General features: G+C 41.2%; 2 protein-coding genes across 3 annotated transcripts in view; one reads left to right on the forward strand and one right to left on the reverse strand.

Annotated features, from left to right (window-relative positions):
• Positions 1 to 17,478, reverse strand: part of EPSTI1 (epithelial stromal interaction 1) — a 289,769-nt gene that overhangs the window by 100,224 nt on the left and 172,067 nt on the right. The gene's annotated exons all lie outside the window — the stretch shown is intronic.
• Positions 13,702 to 17,478, forward strand: part of DNAJC15 (DnaJ heat shock protein family (Hsp40) member C15) — an 85,727-nt gene continuing 81,950 nt past the window's right edge. For both annotated transcript variants that reach the window (XM_025875266.2, XM_073894502.1), the window contains exon 1: positions 13,702 to 13,831. In XM_025875266.2, coding sequence (XP_025731051.1) covers positions 13,727 to 13,831 — 105 coding nt within the window. In that variant the 5' untranslated portion in view covers positions 13,702 to 13,726. The remainder of the gene's footprint in view (positions 13,832 to 17,478) is intronic.

Raw genomic sequence — 17,478 nt, forward strand, 5'->3', positions numbered from 1 at the left:
TCAGTCATTGTATTTAGGGCCTACCCTAATCTGGTATACCCTTATTTTAACCTTGATTCCATCTGCAAAAGTCCCACTTCCAAATGAGGACACATTCACAGGGATGAGGTTAAATCTTCAACATTATCTTTTGGGGGGGCACAATTCAACATTCAACAGGGTTTTTAAAACTTATTTTTGCTGAAATATTTGAGTGTAAGTTATAGACACATAGCCCCTTTACTCCTAAATACTAAGGTGTGCATTTCCTAAAAATAGAGACACTCTTCTACATAACCATAGTATCCACATAAAAATCAAGAAATTAACATTGATACGTGCTGCCATCTAGGCCACAAATTCCATTCACATTTTGCCAATTGTGTCAAAAATTCCTTCATAACAAAAACAAACAAAGAGCAAACTTCTTCCCATTTCCCCCTTTCTTCTTGATCCAGGATCCAATCTAGAACCATTTAGTTGTCGTACCTCTGATCTCTTTCAAGCTGGAACTGTTCCCAATTTTTCCTCGTCTCTAGTGACTTTGGCATTTTTTGAAGAGTACAGCCTAGTGATTCTTTAGTATTCTTTGCAAAGGTTTGTCTGTTGTTTCCTCAAGATTCAAATAAAGCTATGCATTTCAGCAGAAATACCACCACAGGGATAGTCTGTTTTCCTCAGTACATCATATTGGGTAACATACAGTGGCAGGTTGTCCCATTATTGCTCATGCTATTACCACTTGGTGAAGATAGTACATGCTTGATTTCTCCACTGTGTGGTTAATGAATAATTAATAAACAATTGGTATGTAATTTGTGGGAAGATACTTTGAGGCTATGTAAATATCCCATTCCTCATCAGACTTTTACACACTGGCTTTAGCATCCACTGATATTTTTTGCCTGAATCATTTGTGATTGCAAGACAGTAATTTCTAACTCCATCATCTCTTCAACCTTTATTAGATGACATTCTGCTTTAAGGAAGAGCTTTCCTCTTTTCCCTTATGTATCCATTTATACAAATAAGGACTCATGGATATCTATTTGATTCGATAGGTTATAATCCTTACTATCATTATTTAAATTGTCACATTTGGCCAATGAGAATCCCTTCATGCTGGCCCCTGATCTTTTTGACATGACCTATCATTTTTTGAGCACTCCTTACTTTCTGTTACAACAAGGGCTTTCATGCTTTCCCTGCTTCAACCATAGGATTATCCAAGAAACCCTATTTCCATTTAGTGGGGAATGGTATTTAGAAACCATTTGAGTGCAAGGTATATTCATTTTTACTGGGGTATCATTATTTCTAGGCTCTTTCCAAAGACATGTATAGGAAACACACACACACACATGCAAATATTTCTATATCTTTCTGTACAGATATTTATTAATCCATTGATAACATGGGAAAAAGAATTTAAAGATAGCTTCCCTAAGATTCTTGCCTATCATTTATTCAATCAAACACTAACGTGGGTACTGCTGTGAAGAGATTTTGCAGATATAATTAAAGTTCCAAATCACTGGACCTAGAAATGAGATGGCTCAGGTAGGTGACTCCTTTAAAAGCAGAGAGTTTTCTCCAGCTGGAAGCAGAAGGGAAGTCAGAGATGGGAAGCACAAGAAGGTTTGACATGCTGTTGCTGGCTTGAAGATGAAGGGACAATATGTTGAAGAATGCAGGTGGCCCCAAGTGGCTGAGGATGACCTTGTCTGACAATCAGAAGGAAACAGGGTCCTCAGTCTTACAACTGCAAGGAACATAACTATCAACAACCTGACTAAAACAGATTCTATCCCAGAGCCTCCAGATAAAAGCCTAGCCTAACCCCCACCTTGATTTTGGTTTTGTCAGACCTTGAGCATAGAACCCAACTGAGCCCCCTTGGATTTCTGACCTACAGAACTCTGAGCTAATAACTGAGTATTGTTTTAAGCCACTAAATTTGTGGTAACTTTATAGCAGCAATAGAAAACTTAAACAGATGGGCAATGATATAAATATAAAACTGAATTTACACTGATTCTAACTGAACACTGCAGGGTTTTTTTCTAATTTTCCCTTTTTCATATCTGAACCTTTAAAAATTAATAACCAATTTCCCTTATCTTCAAGGTATTTACTTATTTGCCTAATAACCTTAGATATAACCAATTGCTTCACCTGTGGACCAACCATTTGACAGGTGGGTCATCTACTCAGCCTTGACCCCACAGCACAGGGGTTGTACTGGTCGAATTCTCACCACCCATGACCCCATTATACACACTAAACCCAGACCTTACCATCCATGGGGGCCATGCCAGCCAAGTTATGACACTTGGCCTATGCTCAGCTCCTCCACTCTAGAGGATTTTTGTTTAAGTATATTTTATTTTTTTTAGCATCATTTTAGAGACAGTTCTTCTCTTTTAAAAAATGGTGGTTATGGTGCACCTGGGTGGTTCAGTGGATTAAGAGTCTGACTTTGGCTCAGGTCATGATCTCAGGGTCCTGGATCGAGCCCCACATAGGGTTCCCCGCTCAGCAGGAAGTCTTCTTGTCCCTCTGCCCCTCCCCCCGCTTGTGCGTTCTCTCTCTCTTTCTCAAATAAATAGATAAAAATCTTTAAAAAAAATGGTGGTTATGTACCACTTCCTATTCTAACAACTTTATTGCTGCCATCAACATAAACAGCCTTGACTGAGTACCATAGTACTCACTGCTGTGTTAGATGTTCTGAAGCACTTCTAAACGAGGAATATGATGCCTGCTTTCAGACTACCATTTTATAATATAACTATGGAAGAATTACAACCCTGAATTGATAGCTGAACTTTTACTTTGCCTAATATTTTTTTCCCAAAAGATAGACTCTGTCATCTAATTTTGAGATTTTTTTTTTAAAACAGTCCATGTGTTTATTAGTATAAAGGAAAAAACATGCCTGTGTTTCTCCTTTACTACTCACACTGAACACTTCAGACACTCCTGGTCCCCAAATGTATGTGTGTGTGTGGGTTGGGGGGGGTTCTTCCCCTACACCAGGCAATTCTGCAACACCAGCTGGGTGTTCTATAATTCAATTTTGACGTTGCCTGGAGATAGCATTAGATCTCAGAGGTTAAGGGCTCAGACCCACAGGACTACAACCTCAGTCTCACCTCAGATGTCAATTGCAAGTCCAGGTTGTTACCCGTGCTTCTGACTGGCTAGAAATGGGGGGTTTCCAAGACTGCCTCCTTAGGTTTGATGAATTTACTAGAACAACTTACAGAACTCAAAGAAACATCTACTTAATTTATCTTTTTAAAGATTTTTGAAATTTATTTATTTGACAGAGAGAGATGCAGCAAGAGAGGGAACACAAGCAGGAGGAGTGGGAGACGAAGAAGCAGGCTTCCCGCTGAGCAGGGAGCCCGACGCCGGGCTCAATCCCGGGACCCTGGGATCCTGACCTGAGCTGAAGGCAGACGCTCAACGACTGAGCCACCCAAGCACCCAAGAAACATCTACTTTTGTTTACCACTTGACATAAAGGATATTATAGAGGATACAGGTGAACCTCTAGATAAAAATGTACATAGCATGGTGTCCAGAAGAGTGCCAAACACAGGAGTTTCTATCACCTTAGAACTGGGGTGCACCACCCTCCCGAGTTCACCAACCTGGAAGCTCATCAAATCTCATAGTTCCAGAGTTTATTTTATGGAGTTTAATGCGCAGCCCCCAGCCCCTTTCTCCTTTCCAGAAGTTGGTGGGTGGGGTTGAAAGTTCCAACTTTCTAATTACTTGGTTTTTGTGACGGGCCCCATCCTGAGGCTGTCCAGGGACCCCACCTTAAGCCACTCATCAGCGTAAACGCAGGCTGCTCCAAAGAAGCTCCCTACGAATAATAAGAGACACTCCTATTAATCAAGAAATTGCAAAGTTTTTAGGAGATTTGTGTCAGTAACCAGGGACAAAGATCAACTATATTTCTCATTATACCACAATTAGGAACGCATCTTCCACACATTTCTTCTCTTTTGGAACAGAGCGAAAAGGGATGGGCTAGATTTGGGAAAATGTACATCATAAATTTTAATTATAATAGGCAGGTAATACAAAGAACTTGTTTTGCTATCCGGTAGAAAAAGCCCTCCTCTCTCAACTCGAAATCTGGCTGAGAGACAAGGACAAAATAATTATATATTCACCTCAGTCTTTCAATAAAGGCAGAAAGAGCTTTCCATTTCAAATTTGTTTTGTTTTGTACCACATGTGGGTTAATTAGATAAAACCATGTCATGTGCCAGATTCAATCAGCCTGAAAATAATCAGAAAACTGGGTTTGGCATTGTTTATGCTGTTCTGGCTCAGAAAGACAAAAGCACAAAATGTAAATTGGCTCCAGAAAATAACATATGTGTGCTGGTGCCAGGTTTTGTTTCATGGGATTATCTCGAGCAGGCACCCGCACAGCAGACGTCACTCTGAGTTACCAGTAGACAAACCGACACGATGTAGATCCCCATTTTCCACGAGTGGACACCTCCATGAAGGGCACTTGTTTTACTGCCTTTGACATAGGCCAAAACCAGCTTTCCAGCCATTGGCAGCGAGTCAACTGAAAATGCATGTTGAAGTTAAAAAATGAAAATGCATTTTTGTGTGGCTTATTCCCTCATGACTTCCTTTAGGCTTATTTCTTTGTTTTTAAAAATCTCCTGTAAGATTAGAACTACAGTCCTGACACCACTCCTCAGCTGTATTTCTTTGCTGTAGATAGTTCAGTGAATATTAGGAAGGGGAAGAAGGCAGAACATCTCACTGTTTTCCTACTTGAGTTCCAAGGGATGAACATTTTAGCAATTATCCAATCATGGAATTGATGTGGTTTTGGAATATAGGTGAGGTTCAGTGGAGTGAGGTCCGGAGCCGACAGCCAAGAAAAAATTCTTGAGACGTCTTTGGTGCAAAATGGTGGTTTATTAAAGTACGGAGACAAGACCCCGGGGCAGAAGGAGCAGCGGCAGGGTCTTGAGGAATGATGATTATATACTCCGGAGGGAGTTGGGGGAAGTAAGGAAAAGGGAGGTTTCAAAAGAACTTTCATATGCTAAAGAGGACCAACCTACAAGATAACCTACAAGATACCAGAGGCCTTGCCATTGTCAAGTTAAGGCTGTTTTCCCCTCTAGCAAGGTATTAACATTAAGACAGTTGGGAGATTCCTGGAAGAATATCACACAGATCCCACCCAGGAGTGGGGTGTAGGGGGAGTTTACAGGGTGTCAGTTTATGCTCTGTCTTCAGCTAGCCTTCTGCTCCCTCATCAGAATGACAGTCATTTTAAAAAACTAATCATCTGATGGATGACAGAATCCAAATTAGCTAGTTTTTCCCTCTCTTTGTGCTGTATAAACTATCTGATATCAATGCACAAGGGAATAGGATTCCACATTGCTCTCCTTATACTTTTTTTTAAAGAATATTTTTTAGAATATTCTAGAATGTGTGATGGGTGGCGATCACTTCTCCCAGTATGGATGAAACTACATTACTCAGGTCACCAGTGAGTACCTGAGGCAGGGAAACTGAAGGGACTCCATGAAGAATTGCTTTCTTGCTCCTTTTCCTGCTTCTATTTTTGCTAGGACCTGTGCCCCTGCCCTACACACGCCTTATAATATATCCTCTTTGTAAGAATCAAGGAGTTAATGATTTCTTTGGAATCTTCAAGCACAGTAGGTAACATCTAAGGAGTGACCATGTGAGATTATCATGTATGTTTTCCAGATCACTGACTCCAGACACCTTGATACCAAGACAGACCCCTAGCTCCAGGGCATAAATGACTTATGGAGGAAACCTGGACACTTGTCTTTGTTTAAACCAGTTCCTGGATGCCTGAGAGGACGTGTACACCAGACCAGAATCCTCAATACAAACCCAGACCCCAAGCAAAGGAGAGACTCACCCTCCCCTCAGAGTCTTCCAGACGCCCGATCTGAATCTGCACTCTCTGTATCTTCAGTAAACTCTGCTCTCACTTCCTTCTGGCTCATGTTTGTTTCTATCCTGCGTGAAGCCAAGAACTCTCTTGGCTGGTCCTGCGGGACCGCTTCTGGGTCCTCAAATCTGGCCTGCGTATGTCATACCTACTTGTTAAATTCAATGAGCACATTTTATCCTCATCTTACTTGGTTTATCTGCAGGTATCCGGCATTTTTCACTATTTCATCCTTTTTGAAATTTCCTTGTTTTCCATGACCCCATCTCTCCTGACTTCTACCTCTTTTACTTCTCTGGCTTCTTATTTGTAGTTCCCTTTTCTTCCCCCTTTCCTCCATCCACTTCTTGAGTCTCAGTGTGCACAGAGTCTAATCTTTTTGTTTGTTTGTTCTATGTGTTTTTTCCTAGTTCTGTAGTTGCCAATGGTAGAAATCTAAGCTTTCTTGGATTCTTCCCTTTCCCTTATCCCTTCTATCTGCTCAACCCCATGTCTTCTTCATCCCTTAGATTTCTCCTCTTGGATTAGTAACACTACTTTGGTTGCAAATACAGAAAATCCCACTAAATCTGGTTTAAAAATAGGGTGACGGTCTCTTCAACAAGTCACTGGGTGATGGACATTAAGGAGGGCTCATGATGTTGATGAGTGAGCAGAAGACAAAGCATAAGCTGACACCCTGTAACTTCCTTTTACCCCCTACTCCTGGGTGGGACATGTGTGACATTCTTCCAGGAATCTCCCAACTGTCTTAACTGCTAGAGGGGAAAACAACCTTAACTTCACAATGGCAAGGCCTCGGGTATCTTGTAGGTTATCTTGTAGGTATCTTGTAGGTCGGTCCTCTTTAGCATATGAAAGTTCTTTTGAAACCTCCCTTTTCCTTACTTCACCAACTCCGGAGTATATAATCACCACTCCTCAAGACCCTGGGGCAGCAGCTCTTTCTGCCCCGGGGTTCTGTCCCCATACTTTAATAAACCACCATTTTGCACCAAAGATGTCTCAAGAATTCTTTCTTGGTCTGGACCTCACCCCACCAAACCTCACCAATATTCCAAAACCACGTCAATGTAATGAGCACTGGGTATTATATAAGACTGACGAGACCCTGAACTCTTCCTCTGAAACTAATAATACATTATATGTTAATTAACTGAATTTAAATTTTAAAAAAAGAGAAAAAAAGTTTTTTTGTAACAGAGAAATTTGGGTAAGAACTGGATATTAGATGACACTGTAAGGGACAAGGGCGGAGTGCCCCAAGATGGACCACATTGGCATGAACATTATTTTGAGTTAAAAGTAATCAAAACCCAGCAAATGCAGGAAAATCTCTCTTCCTGGTCCTCAATTGCCTAAATTTTTATTGGAAAGGAGAGCCTATACCAGGAAGAGAGCTATTAACAGAGACTTCCCTTTGCCTAGTACTTACCTGCATAATAGGGCAAACTTTGTGCTTCAAAACATCTCCTTTCATCTTCCTGCTAATGGTCTTCTTCCCCTTTGTATCCTCAGACTCTATCCCTCTTATTAGCTCATATAAGCTTTCTGTTGCCTCATTGTCTTTGGAATTTTATGTCTCTGTGGACTTCCCATATCTAGGCCTATTAAATTTGATTTTCTCCTGTTAATCTGTCTCATGTCAATTTGATTCTAAGTCCAGCTAGAAGGACCTTGAAAGGCAGAGGATGGTCTTCCCCCGACAACATATAAAAGCTTATCAATAATTTTTGTTAGGTTCACAATGGTGTGATGTTAGAAAATGCCTATACTGAAACACATGCTGAAATAATCAGAGTGAAATGACATGATATCCTGATTTGCTTGAAAATACTTCATCAAAAAAGGAAAATAGATGAAGAATTGTGGCAGAATCTTGACAATTGTTGAATCTGGATTTTGGAATGTGAGGGTTCATTATACCACCTTTATACTTTTTAAATACTTAAAGAGAAATTAAAACAAAGGGAATTTTTAATTCATAATGAAGTTCAGAGAGAAGGTAAACTTTAAGTGAAGCTTGATATACTAGTTAATATTATTAAGGATTCAGTTTCTTTTTAATCTCTTTGTGGCTTTCAGTGGTGTTTGCTTCATCCTAAAGTTAACATAATTATTTATAGTAATGACTTTCTTTTTTTTTAAGATATTTATTTATTTATTTGAGAGTGAGAGAGAGAGAGAGAGAGAGAGAGAGAGAGAGAGAAACAGCATGAGAGGGGAGAGGGTCAGAGGGAGAAGCAGGCTCCCTGCTGAGCCGGGAGCCCGATGTGGGACTCGATCCCAGGATTCCAGGACCATGACCTGAGCTGAAAGCAGTCGCTTAACCAACTGAGCCATCCAGGCACCCCATATAGCACTGACTTTCCCTTAACTGTGACCTAGTTTGAGATAAGTTAAATGGTCACCCTAGCCCATGATTGTCAAATGATTGCCAACCACAATGAGGGCTTCATGCTTCTCTATTGTCCAGCTGCCTAGAGAAAAAGCTCCTTCCCCAGAAGCACCCAGCAAACATTTTCTGTAACCCAATGTCCAAGAAGGGCTATGTGCCCATCCATGAAATGAATCACCATGGTTAGAATGATGGGATACCTTGGTTGGCTTAGTTTAACAGAGCCCATCCTGAGAGTAGGGGGCAGAGTCAATCCTTAGGTCCTTGTTGGGTGGGGCCAAGAGGGATTGAACGTGGGGAGTAAATCAATAAATGTCACTACACCCCTCCTTGCCATGTCCCTGCCACTGTCCTGGTTTAGCACCCAACATTTCTTACTCAGACTATTGAAATAACTTTCTTGCTGATTTCCCTCCTTTAGTTTTGGCCCAACAGTCCCACATTACTAGCAGAATGATCTTCTTAGCATGTAGATCTGATCATGTCACTACCACATTCAACATTTTTTTGATGTCTTGGCTATAAGATCAATTCCAAATGCCTTTTCTTATTAAGTAAAGCTGTTTAATATCCAGCCCTTTTCTGGTTATCTGTCCACTTTCATCTATCTGTATTCTCTTCTCTATACTTTAAACTTTAGCAAAGCTGAATTACTTGAAGTACTGTTCATATGCAATGTTTTCTCATACCTTGTTCCCCCAAGTCTGCCTCAACCTTATCAACCCAGCCAATCTGTATTCATCCTTCCACAGTTAGCTTGAATGCTATCTTCTCTAACTCCTTTCCTTTCTTTTCAGACCCATCCTTCTTTATGCCCACTGCACTTGCCACACAGGAGAGTCCTCTTTTCTGATCAGACCGGGATAGTGGTTGATGGGTTAACTGAAAAACTACTTAAATCGGGGATTATAACAATAATGATATATACTTTAAACATTATATTTTTAAGATTTTATTTATTTATTTGAGAGAGAGAGAGAGTGTGTGGGGATGGGCAGAGGTGAAGGGAGAAAGAATCTGAAGCAGACTCTGCACTGAATGTGAGCCGAATGCAGGGCTCAATCCTACGACTGAGATCATGACCTGAGCTGAAACCAAGAGTCAGATGCTTAACCAACTGAGACACCCAGGTGCCCCTAAACATTTTTTTTTAAACATCACTTACAAATCACTGTTTCTTAGTAAGGAGTGTTGTTTTGTTATTTATTTATTTATTTATTTATTTATTTATTTATTTATTTATTTATTTTAAAGCAAGCTCTATAACCAATGCAAGGCTTGAACTCACAAGTCTGAGATCAAGAGTCACATGCTCTACCAATTGAGCCAGCCAAGCACCTATTACTATGCAGCTCTCTTAGACTTTTTCTAGTAACACCCTTCCTCCCATTCCCTATGAAGTTTTAATACCACAACAGACACACACTATATCTATTCATGTTCTCTGTGTATGTCTATAGGGTCAAGGCCTTGTATTTGGATGTGGGTCCTCTGCCTCAGATTTCTTCTATGTTGATAATCTATCCTATATGATTCCTAATTTAGGTTTGTTTAAAATGAATGGGAACAAAACATTTTAAAAACAAACTGAAGGTAGAATCACACTCAATTGTTGTGATTTTATTCCCATGCCTACCATTTGACAACTTTTTTTTTAAAGATTATTTATTTATTTGACAGAAAGAGAGAGCACAAGTGGGTAGAGCAGCGGGCAGAGGGAGTGGGAGGAGCAGGCTTCCCGCGGAGCCAGGAGCCCGATGCGGGACTCGATCCCAGGACCCTGGGATCATGACCTGAGCCGAAGGCAGACGCTTAACGACTGAGCCACGCAGGCGTCCCCCCCATTTGACAACTTCTTAAACTGTGTGTGTGTGTGTGTGTATAAAACTTGCCTTTATCAAGTCTTTCCAAAGCACTTAATTGAGTTTTCATAAAAATAACTTGTTCTCTCCCCGCAATTACACTTTGTCACTATATAATGTCTAATCGCATTTTATTATTTCAAAAAAACAAGACAACCACTTGGGGATCCAACACAACTGTTGGCAGGGGGCAGCAATAAGAAAATATATAGGAAACAAATAGGTGAAAGAAGTAATATACAGAAAATAATAACAAATGTTTTCAGAGAACTTACAAGGTATCCAGCACTGTTTTAAGAGCTTTACAAAAGTCTGGGTGCCTGGGTGGCTCAGTAGTTAAACGTCTGCCTTTGGCTCAGGTCACGATCCCAGGGTCCTGGGATGGAGCCCCGTATCGGGCTCCCTGCTCAGCGGGAAGCCTGCTTCTCCCTCTCCCACTCCCCCTGTTTGTATTCCCTCTCTTGCTATCTCTCTGTCAAATAAATAAATAAAATCTTAAAAGAAAAAGAGCTTTACAAAAGTCAACTCATTTAATCCTCACAACTAAGGTTCCATTATTATCCCCCATTTTCCTGATGAGGAGACTGAGGTACACAGAGGTCAATTTTTTTTTTTTTTGACCAAAAGTCTTTTTAAACAACAAATGTTTAAAACATCTTTTACTGAGATGTTTCTGAGATATATTACCAACATCTGCCTTTCTTTCATAAAGTCTATTGAACCTAATGTAACCTCTCTAAAATGGTGTAACTAATAAAAATAGGCTAACGAAAATTTAATGTGGCTTCCCTCTTGGTTTCACAAAAGCATTCCTCTTCATTCTCAGGGAAACCAGAGAAGTGAGTTTAGCTAAATCAGAATGAGATCTGTGTGAGGAGAAAGAAGATTTAATTGCTCTTGTTTCCATCCTTTCTTAGGAGGGGAGGGTGCCTTAGCAAAGAACCAAAAGCTGAGAACTGATAGTCTTTATGGAAGGTTTTTCTTTAAAACTGGCTACTGCTGTAGGAGCAGAGGCTCCAGTCAGCAGCGGGACTGGGGCAAGGCTGCAAGCAGTCAGCGATCTGCTTTCACTAGGTTGGGGTTTGAGCTGAGGCGCAATCCTGCTGAGCTCACCTTCCTATAAGCTACCATTCTCTCCTTTGCCCTATTCTCCTTTCTCTCCTTTCCTGACTTCTGCTCTGGAAACTTTCCTCTAGTTCTGGAGCAGGGGCAGCAGCTTCCCTGAGGGGAGCTGGGGCTGACTTGGGTCTTGCTCTAATTGCTTGTTTGCTCTAGGCTAGTAGCCTGTGGTGGACTGTGAGGACCCAGCTGCTAGGGGACACCAGAACCCTCCCATTGTGTGGAATGCAAGGAATCAGTAAATCTTATTTGCTTACTTGACACTGTAGGCCCAATGCTTAGAACAGTGTGTAAGACCTAAGAGATGCTCAGTACTTACTGAAGAAATAAATGGATGAATGAATGAATAACCTGTGGACCCCAATCTAATTCATTTGCTTAGTTCACCAGTGTCCTTGATAGTTGTGGATCAGTCTAATGAAATTAATTTTTGTAATAAGATTGAAGTGGGAGAGCTAGGTTCTTGTCTCACGGAGTTGAAGAATGAATTTCATGGACAAAGGAGAGTGAGTAGAGTGATAGAGTTTTATTAAGCAAGGATACAGGAAAAAAAGCTTTCAGGAGTGAGAGGCATCCCGACAGCGTTGCCACTGAGGGCTTTTAGGGTTGGTCTTTTATAAAAAGCTTACCATAGGAACTTAAATCTTTTTGACTTCTCTATTGGCAGCACCATGGATTAAGGACTAGTGATAACATCTTTAACGGCTATTTCTTTCTAGGGTCTGGTTTTCTGTTGACCACAGGAGACCGTCATAAATAAGACTTCCCCCTCAGACACCTAGGGCAGGGTGGTCTGGGGTGTTCCCTTATCTCTGGTTTCCTTACACCTCTCCATTTTTGGGATTTCCACGAGTCTGATCCCAGAGCCCCTTATCTATCTCTCCTTACCTAGCCCGGCCTGTCCCTTATTCAAGTTCATGTCTCTGAAGAGTCTTGGCATGCTTGTTGGGTTTTTGTTTGTTTGTTTTTAACCCAGTTTTACATGCCACCTTCATCATTTCTTTGCATTTGTTTCCAGCTGAAATGTTCAGCCCTCCTCCTCTTCCATCTAAAAATGTCTTACCCATCCTTTACTGACCATCTCAGTGGCTAAGCCTCCACCACCCTTCTCTGAAGACTCTGATTAAAAGTGATTGGTCTCTCCCATAAATGCCAACAGCACTGTGGTGGTAACTGTACCGTGTATTAGTAAGTGCATTGTACAAACTGCTTCCGTATCCTTCTCCCCTCCCCTTTTGTTCATTTTATCCTTGCAACTTGCCTGAGTCAGAATGTTAGACAAATGGTCTTCTCCTTCCACAGATAAGGAGATTGGAGAGGTAAATGGGCATTTCAGGGACACAAGCCTAGAAAATGATAGAACACACAGTATAACTCTCGTCTCTTACAATAGATATAAAGGGCAAAAGAGCTGCCAAGTCGGCTCAGCAGTTGGAAAACACTTCACTGGCTTCATTTGTTGGTTAATTTTTGCTCCAAAAGGCTTTATTAAAAAAAATAATAATAATAAAATGGGTCTTGGGGTGCCTGGGTGGCTCGGTCCTTACGCATGCCTTCAGCTCAGGTCATGGTCCCAGAGTCCTGGGATGGAGCCCCGAATCGGCTCCCTGCTTGGTGGGAAGCCCGCTTCTCCCTCTCCCACTTCCCCTGCTTGTGTTCCGTCTCTTGCTGTGTCGCTCTCTGTCAAATAAATAAATAAAATCCTTAAAAAATAAAATAAAATAAAATGGGTCTTTCTACATCCAAGTCAACACAAAACCATTTGTGGGAAGTGAGGTTTATTTACTTCCTTGTAAGTTTCTTCTCTGTAATTTCATCTTAAGTATAGCCATTCATGTGGAAAGAAGGGGTAGAATAAGCAAACTGCCACTTCTATTGCTTTCATGGGTGGGCGACTGCGGCATTAAAGAGATGTATGATCAGTAATTGGGGTGGGAAGAATTGTCTGGTGTGGGTCAGGGACCTTCAGGAACTGCAGTTGGAGTCTCTGGGTCTCCCCTTGATAGCCATTTGATGAGACCAAAATCTGCCCATAGGGCTTAAATCCTGGCCCTTGGTTCCGAAGAGGGCTGCGGAGGAGCCAGGCTCCACCGCACAAGGCCCAGGAGACCCAACATTGGCTTTGGGCCTGCGAATCTAAAACAAACAAACAAAAACCCTACACGTGCCAGGGGCCTCACCTCCGAGTCTGACCCTTGGCTTCACGGGGACAGAGTGGCCCGAGCCTGGGTGAGAACGAGATCTCCTGGAGACCTGTCTTCCCCTCGCGAGGCAGGGGCGGCGCCAGCTAAAGCCGCGAGTGAACCGCCCTAACTAGTTTGTCCCTGCGGCCGTCTCGTAGACGACGCCGCGGCGCACCGAGTCTCCCCGCGTCGCATTGCCATGGCTGCCCGCGGTGGCGTCGCCGCTGCCGGCGAGGGTCTGCGCTACGCCGAGTACTCGCCGCCGGCGACCAACCGGCCGGACGCGGACGTGGACCAGGGACTGGTGAGTCCCGCCGGCTGCTCCCGCCCCTCTGCGGGCCGGCCTGCTAGCATCCCCGGATTCCCGTAGGCCGGACCCTCTCACCGCTGAACCGGGGTAGTCCTGGTAGTCACATGTTTGTCCCATCTCCTCCGGCGTCCCGCGGAGTCGGGCTCGGCGCCACGCGTTGACGAGTGGACGTGTGCAGAGTCTCTTTTCCCTCGAGGAGCTTACGGTCTTGTCGGGGAGACGGACCGGGAGACAGGCAGTTGCAGCTACTGTGTGTTAAGTACTACAGGTGGGATTCTCAGAGGAGGAGACCCCGGTCCACTCTTGCAGGGTAGGGAGTGAGGTCAGGGGAGGCTTCTTGGAGAAACGGATGATTAAAAACGGAACTCTGGAGAATGAGTGGCAGTGAACTCGGCGAAAGGAAGAGGAAAAAGTGTTTCAGGCATCAGTGGTAGTGTTTACAAAGTCGTAGGCCGGAGGAACAGGGCCCGGTTGGAAATCGCAGGTGGTTTATTCGGGCTGAAATGCAGAGTTGGGAGAAGTTAAGTGTTCAATAGAAACATAATGCGAACCTCACATATATCTTTAAGTTTTCTGTAGCGATAGTTAAAATGTGAAAAACAGGTGAATTTAATTTTAAGTGTATTTTTATTTAACCCAATCTATCCACAATAATATTTTGACATGTAGTCAGTATAAAATTACTGAGATACTTTACATTCTTTTTTTTTCTTTTTTATACCAAATCTCTGAAATCCAGTGCGTGTTTTACACTAACAGCCCAGCTCACTTGGGACTAGCCACATTTCAGGTGCTCAGCCACATGTAGCTAGTGGCTACATTATAAATCATTGCAGTTCCCAAAGATTAATGGGGACTAGAACATATGAAGCATCTGGTAAAGCACCTGAAGGAGTTGGGATATCCTGAGGTCAGTGGTACCATTTTGATGAGTTTTAAGCTGAGAAGTGACAGATTGGGCTGTTACCAAGCTCTCTCAGGCTTTGTGTAAGAGGAATGGATTAGTTGGAGAAGGTCTAGAAATGTGGCTGTTTTCATTCTTTTTCACACGGCATTCCATGCTGTGCCAGCCCGCAGTGATAATATACCTTGTCTTTAGATGCATAGCACTTGTTGTCCGTTCCAGTTGTTGACTACTCATACACTGTATTGTGACATCTTTTATGTTGACCTGTCATTTTCCAGCATTGTTCTAAGTTTCCTAAGAGCAGGGACTGAGGATTTACTTCTAGTAAGCACCCAGTTTATGAGCACTCAATTATCATTACTTGATTAACGGGTAAATTTCTGCAGCAGTCAGATGGGCTTGCCTGGGAAGGTTTCAGAAAGCAATATGCTTTCATTCAACAGACATTTCTTGAATACTGCCAGGTGCCAGGTATTATCCTAAGACCTTGGAATAGATAAGTAAACAAAACAGATAAAAGTCTGAAGTAGCAAGCTCCGAGCTCCTACTTGTCTGATTCATTCCTTACCACAGCCCTGTGAGGCAAGTCCTTTTTAATTCTCACTTAAGAAATGAGGAGACTCAGGGATGCCTGGGTGGCTCAGTCAGTTAAGCATCATCTGCCTTCGGCTCAGGTCATGATCCCAGGGCCTGCTTCTCCCTCTCCTCCCCACTTGTGCTGTCTGTTGCTATCTCTGTCTCTCTCAAATAAATAAATAAAATCTTAAAAAAAAGAAATGAGACTCAAAGTGGTAAGTCACTTACTCAGGATCACTCTCCTAATAAAGTGACAGACCTAGGATTCCAAATCCTATATACCCTTTCCACCAGGACTTGCTCACTTCGTAGAAATAAGGCTTTCTGAGTGGAGTGTTCAGTCTGTGATGTCGGCTGGATAAATTATTAGGTTAGGCAGAAGGAATCTCTTTATGGAGAGTTGTAAAAATCTCCATACTGGACTGATTTGCAAGGCAATTGGGAGCTCTGCGGTAGTTTGAAGATAGAAGTAATACTGGCGATCTTTTACATCTGTAGGTACTTCATTTGGAAGAAGATAGGTGTAGAATTTAAGATCTCAGTGAGGAGACATCTTTAGTAGTCCAGTCACATGAAGGCTAAGGTGTAGGCCAGTGATTCTGAAGTGATTCCTGCCCAGCCTAGTGCCTCCTTTTTATAACTAATATTCTGTAAAGTCTCCTGTAATATCCTAAAATGATATTCATAGGCAATGAAATCTATTCATAAAAATAACTTAAAAATCAATGTAATGGTCTAATTTGAAACATAAAGGTGAAGTATTTTATTAGAAAATAACATATTTACTATTTAAGTATGTAAATGTTCAGACATAATTACATGGGAAGACATAATGAAGTAATCAGTTGCTGGCATATTGCACCAATGCAAAGAATCCCTATGAGTATAACAGCTATAAATGCAGACCTATTTCAAATGTATTATACTGGCATTTCAGATACTGTAAGGGCCATTGTCATTGACAAACTGATTTTTCCCAAATTGCTAACAATTTTTGGTAAAATTTTGAATAAAACAAAATGGAATCTTCCCTCAATTTATATAAGATTTGCGCTTCTGAAAAATTCAGTCTTCTTTAAAACAGTGTGAAAATGATACATTTTATATATACTGTATTATATAAAGTTCTAGACTAAGATGATCACAGATAGGTTTTTTACCTACTTTAATGTCCAGTAGAATCTTTTAAAACTCTGAGGGATACAGGTAGTTCTTTGTTGTACAAGGTTGTTTCATACCTTTTAGGATGTATAGTCCCCCATCCACCAAATACTTTCCCTCCTATCCAAATTATTACTGCAACCAAAGGGTCCTCACAAATTTTCAAAATGTCCCTAAGGGCCTATTCTTTTTCTGTTGGAATCATTGGTCCAGGTAATGATGAGTTAGAAGATAAGAGAACTGATGATGATAATTTTGGAGGAGCTTGGAAGTACTGAAAATGATGAAAAGCTGACAAAGGGTAAGTGTTAGGAAAAAATAAATGACCCAGGAGTGGGACATATTGGCAGTCTTACTGAAAATAGTAGAAAATAAAATGTCAAGGACTTGAAGAAAAGATTTTTCTCATTTTTTTTAAAAGATGCAATTTATTTTGAAGTTTTTGAAATATAGCATCTGCAGTTGTAGATGTTAAATAACTCTCAGGTAAACTTCCCCTTAGGAAATAAGAATTCATGTGCATTAGCCAGTTTAGGAGATTAAAAAGATAAAAATGTAGGTCAAAATACTTGGGTAGTACCTTGAATAAAATAGTATCTTACAATTAATTGTGTGATAGTCAGAGGTCATGGTCAGATTTTGCTTTAGCAAATCTGATTCTCATGAAAAGTAGAGAAGAAACTTTAATGTTAGGAAGAGAATATTATCAAATTTTAAAGCATTTTGAAAAAAACCTAGTTTGTATGAAATGATAGCCTTTAGTTTTCAGTACTTGCCCAAAAAGTGTAACTCCTAGTGTTAGTAGGATAGTGTGACATATAAGAAAATTAGTTACATATACATTTCAGTTATAGGCCAACTTGATAACATGAAAACTAAAACCCATCAAACATGTAAATTATTAAGTACTTATTTATTACCAAAACAAAAGAAAGCACTTCTATTTTTCATTTAAAATGTTTACCTTGAAGCTTCCTTTGAAGAAATCACATGGATT

This window comes from Callorhinus ursinus, unplaced genomic scaffold, assembly GCF_003265705.2.
Source record: "Callorhinus ursinus isolate GAN/ISIS: 27379988/994484 unplaced genomic scaffold, GSC_fseal_2.0 scaffold7, whole genome shotgun sequence".
Lineage (NCBI taxonomy): Eukaryota > Metazoa > Chordata > Mammalia > Carnivora > Otariidae > Callorhinus > Callorhinus ursinus.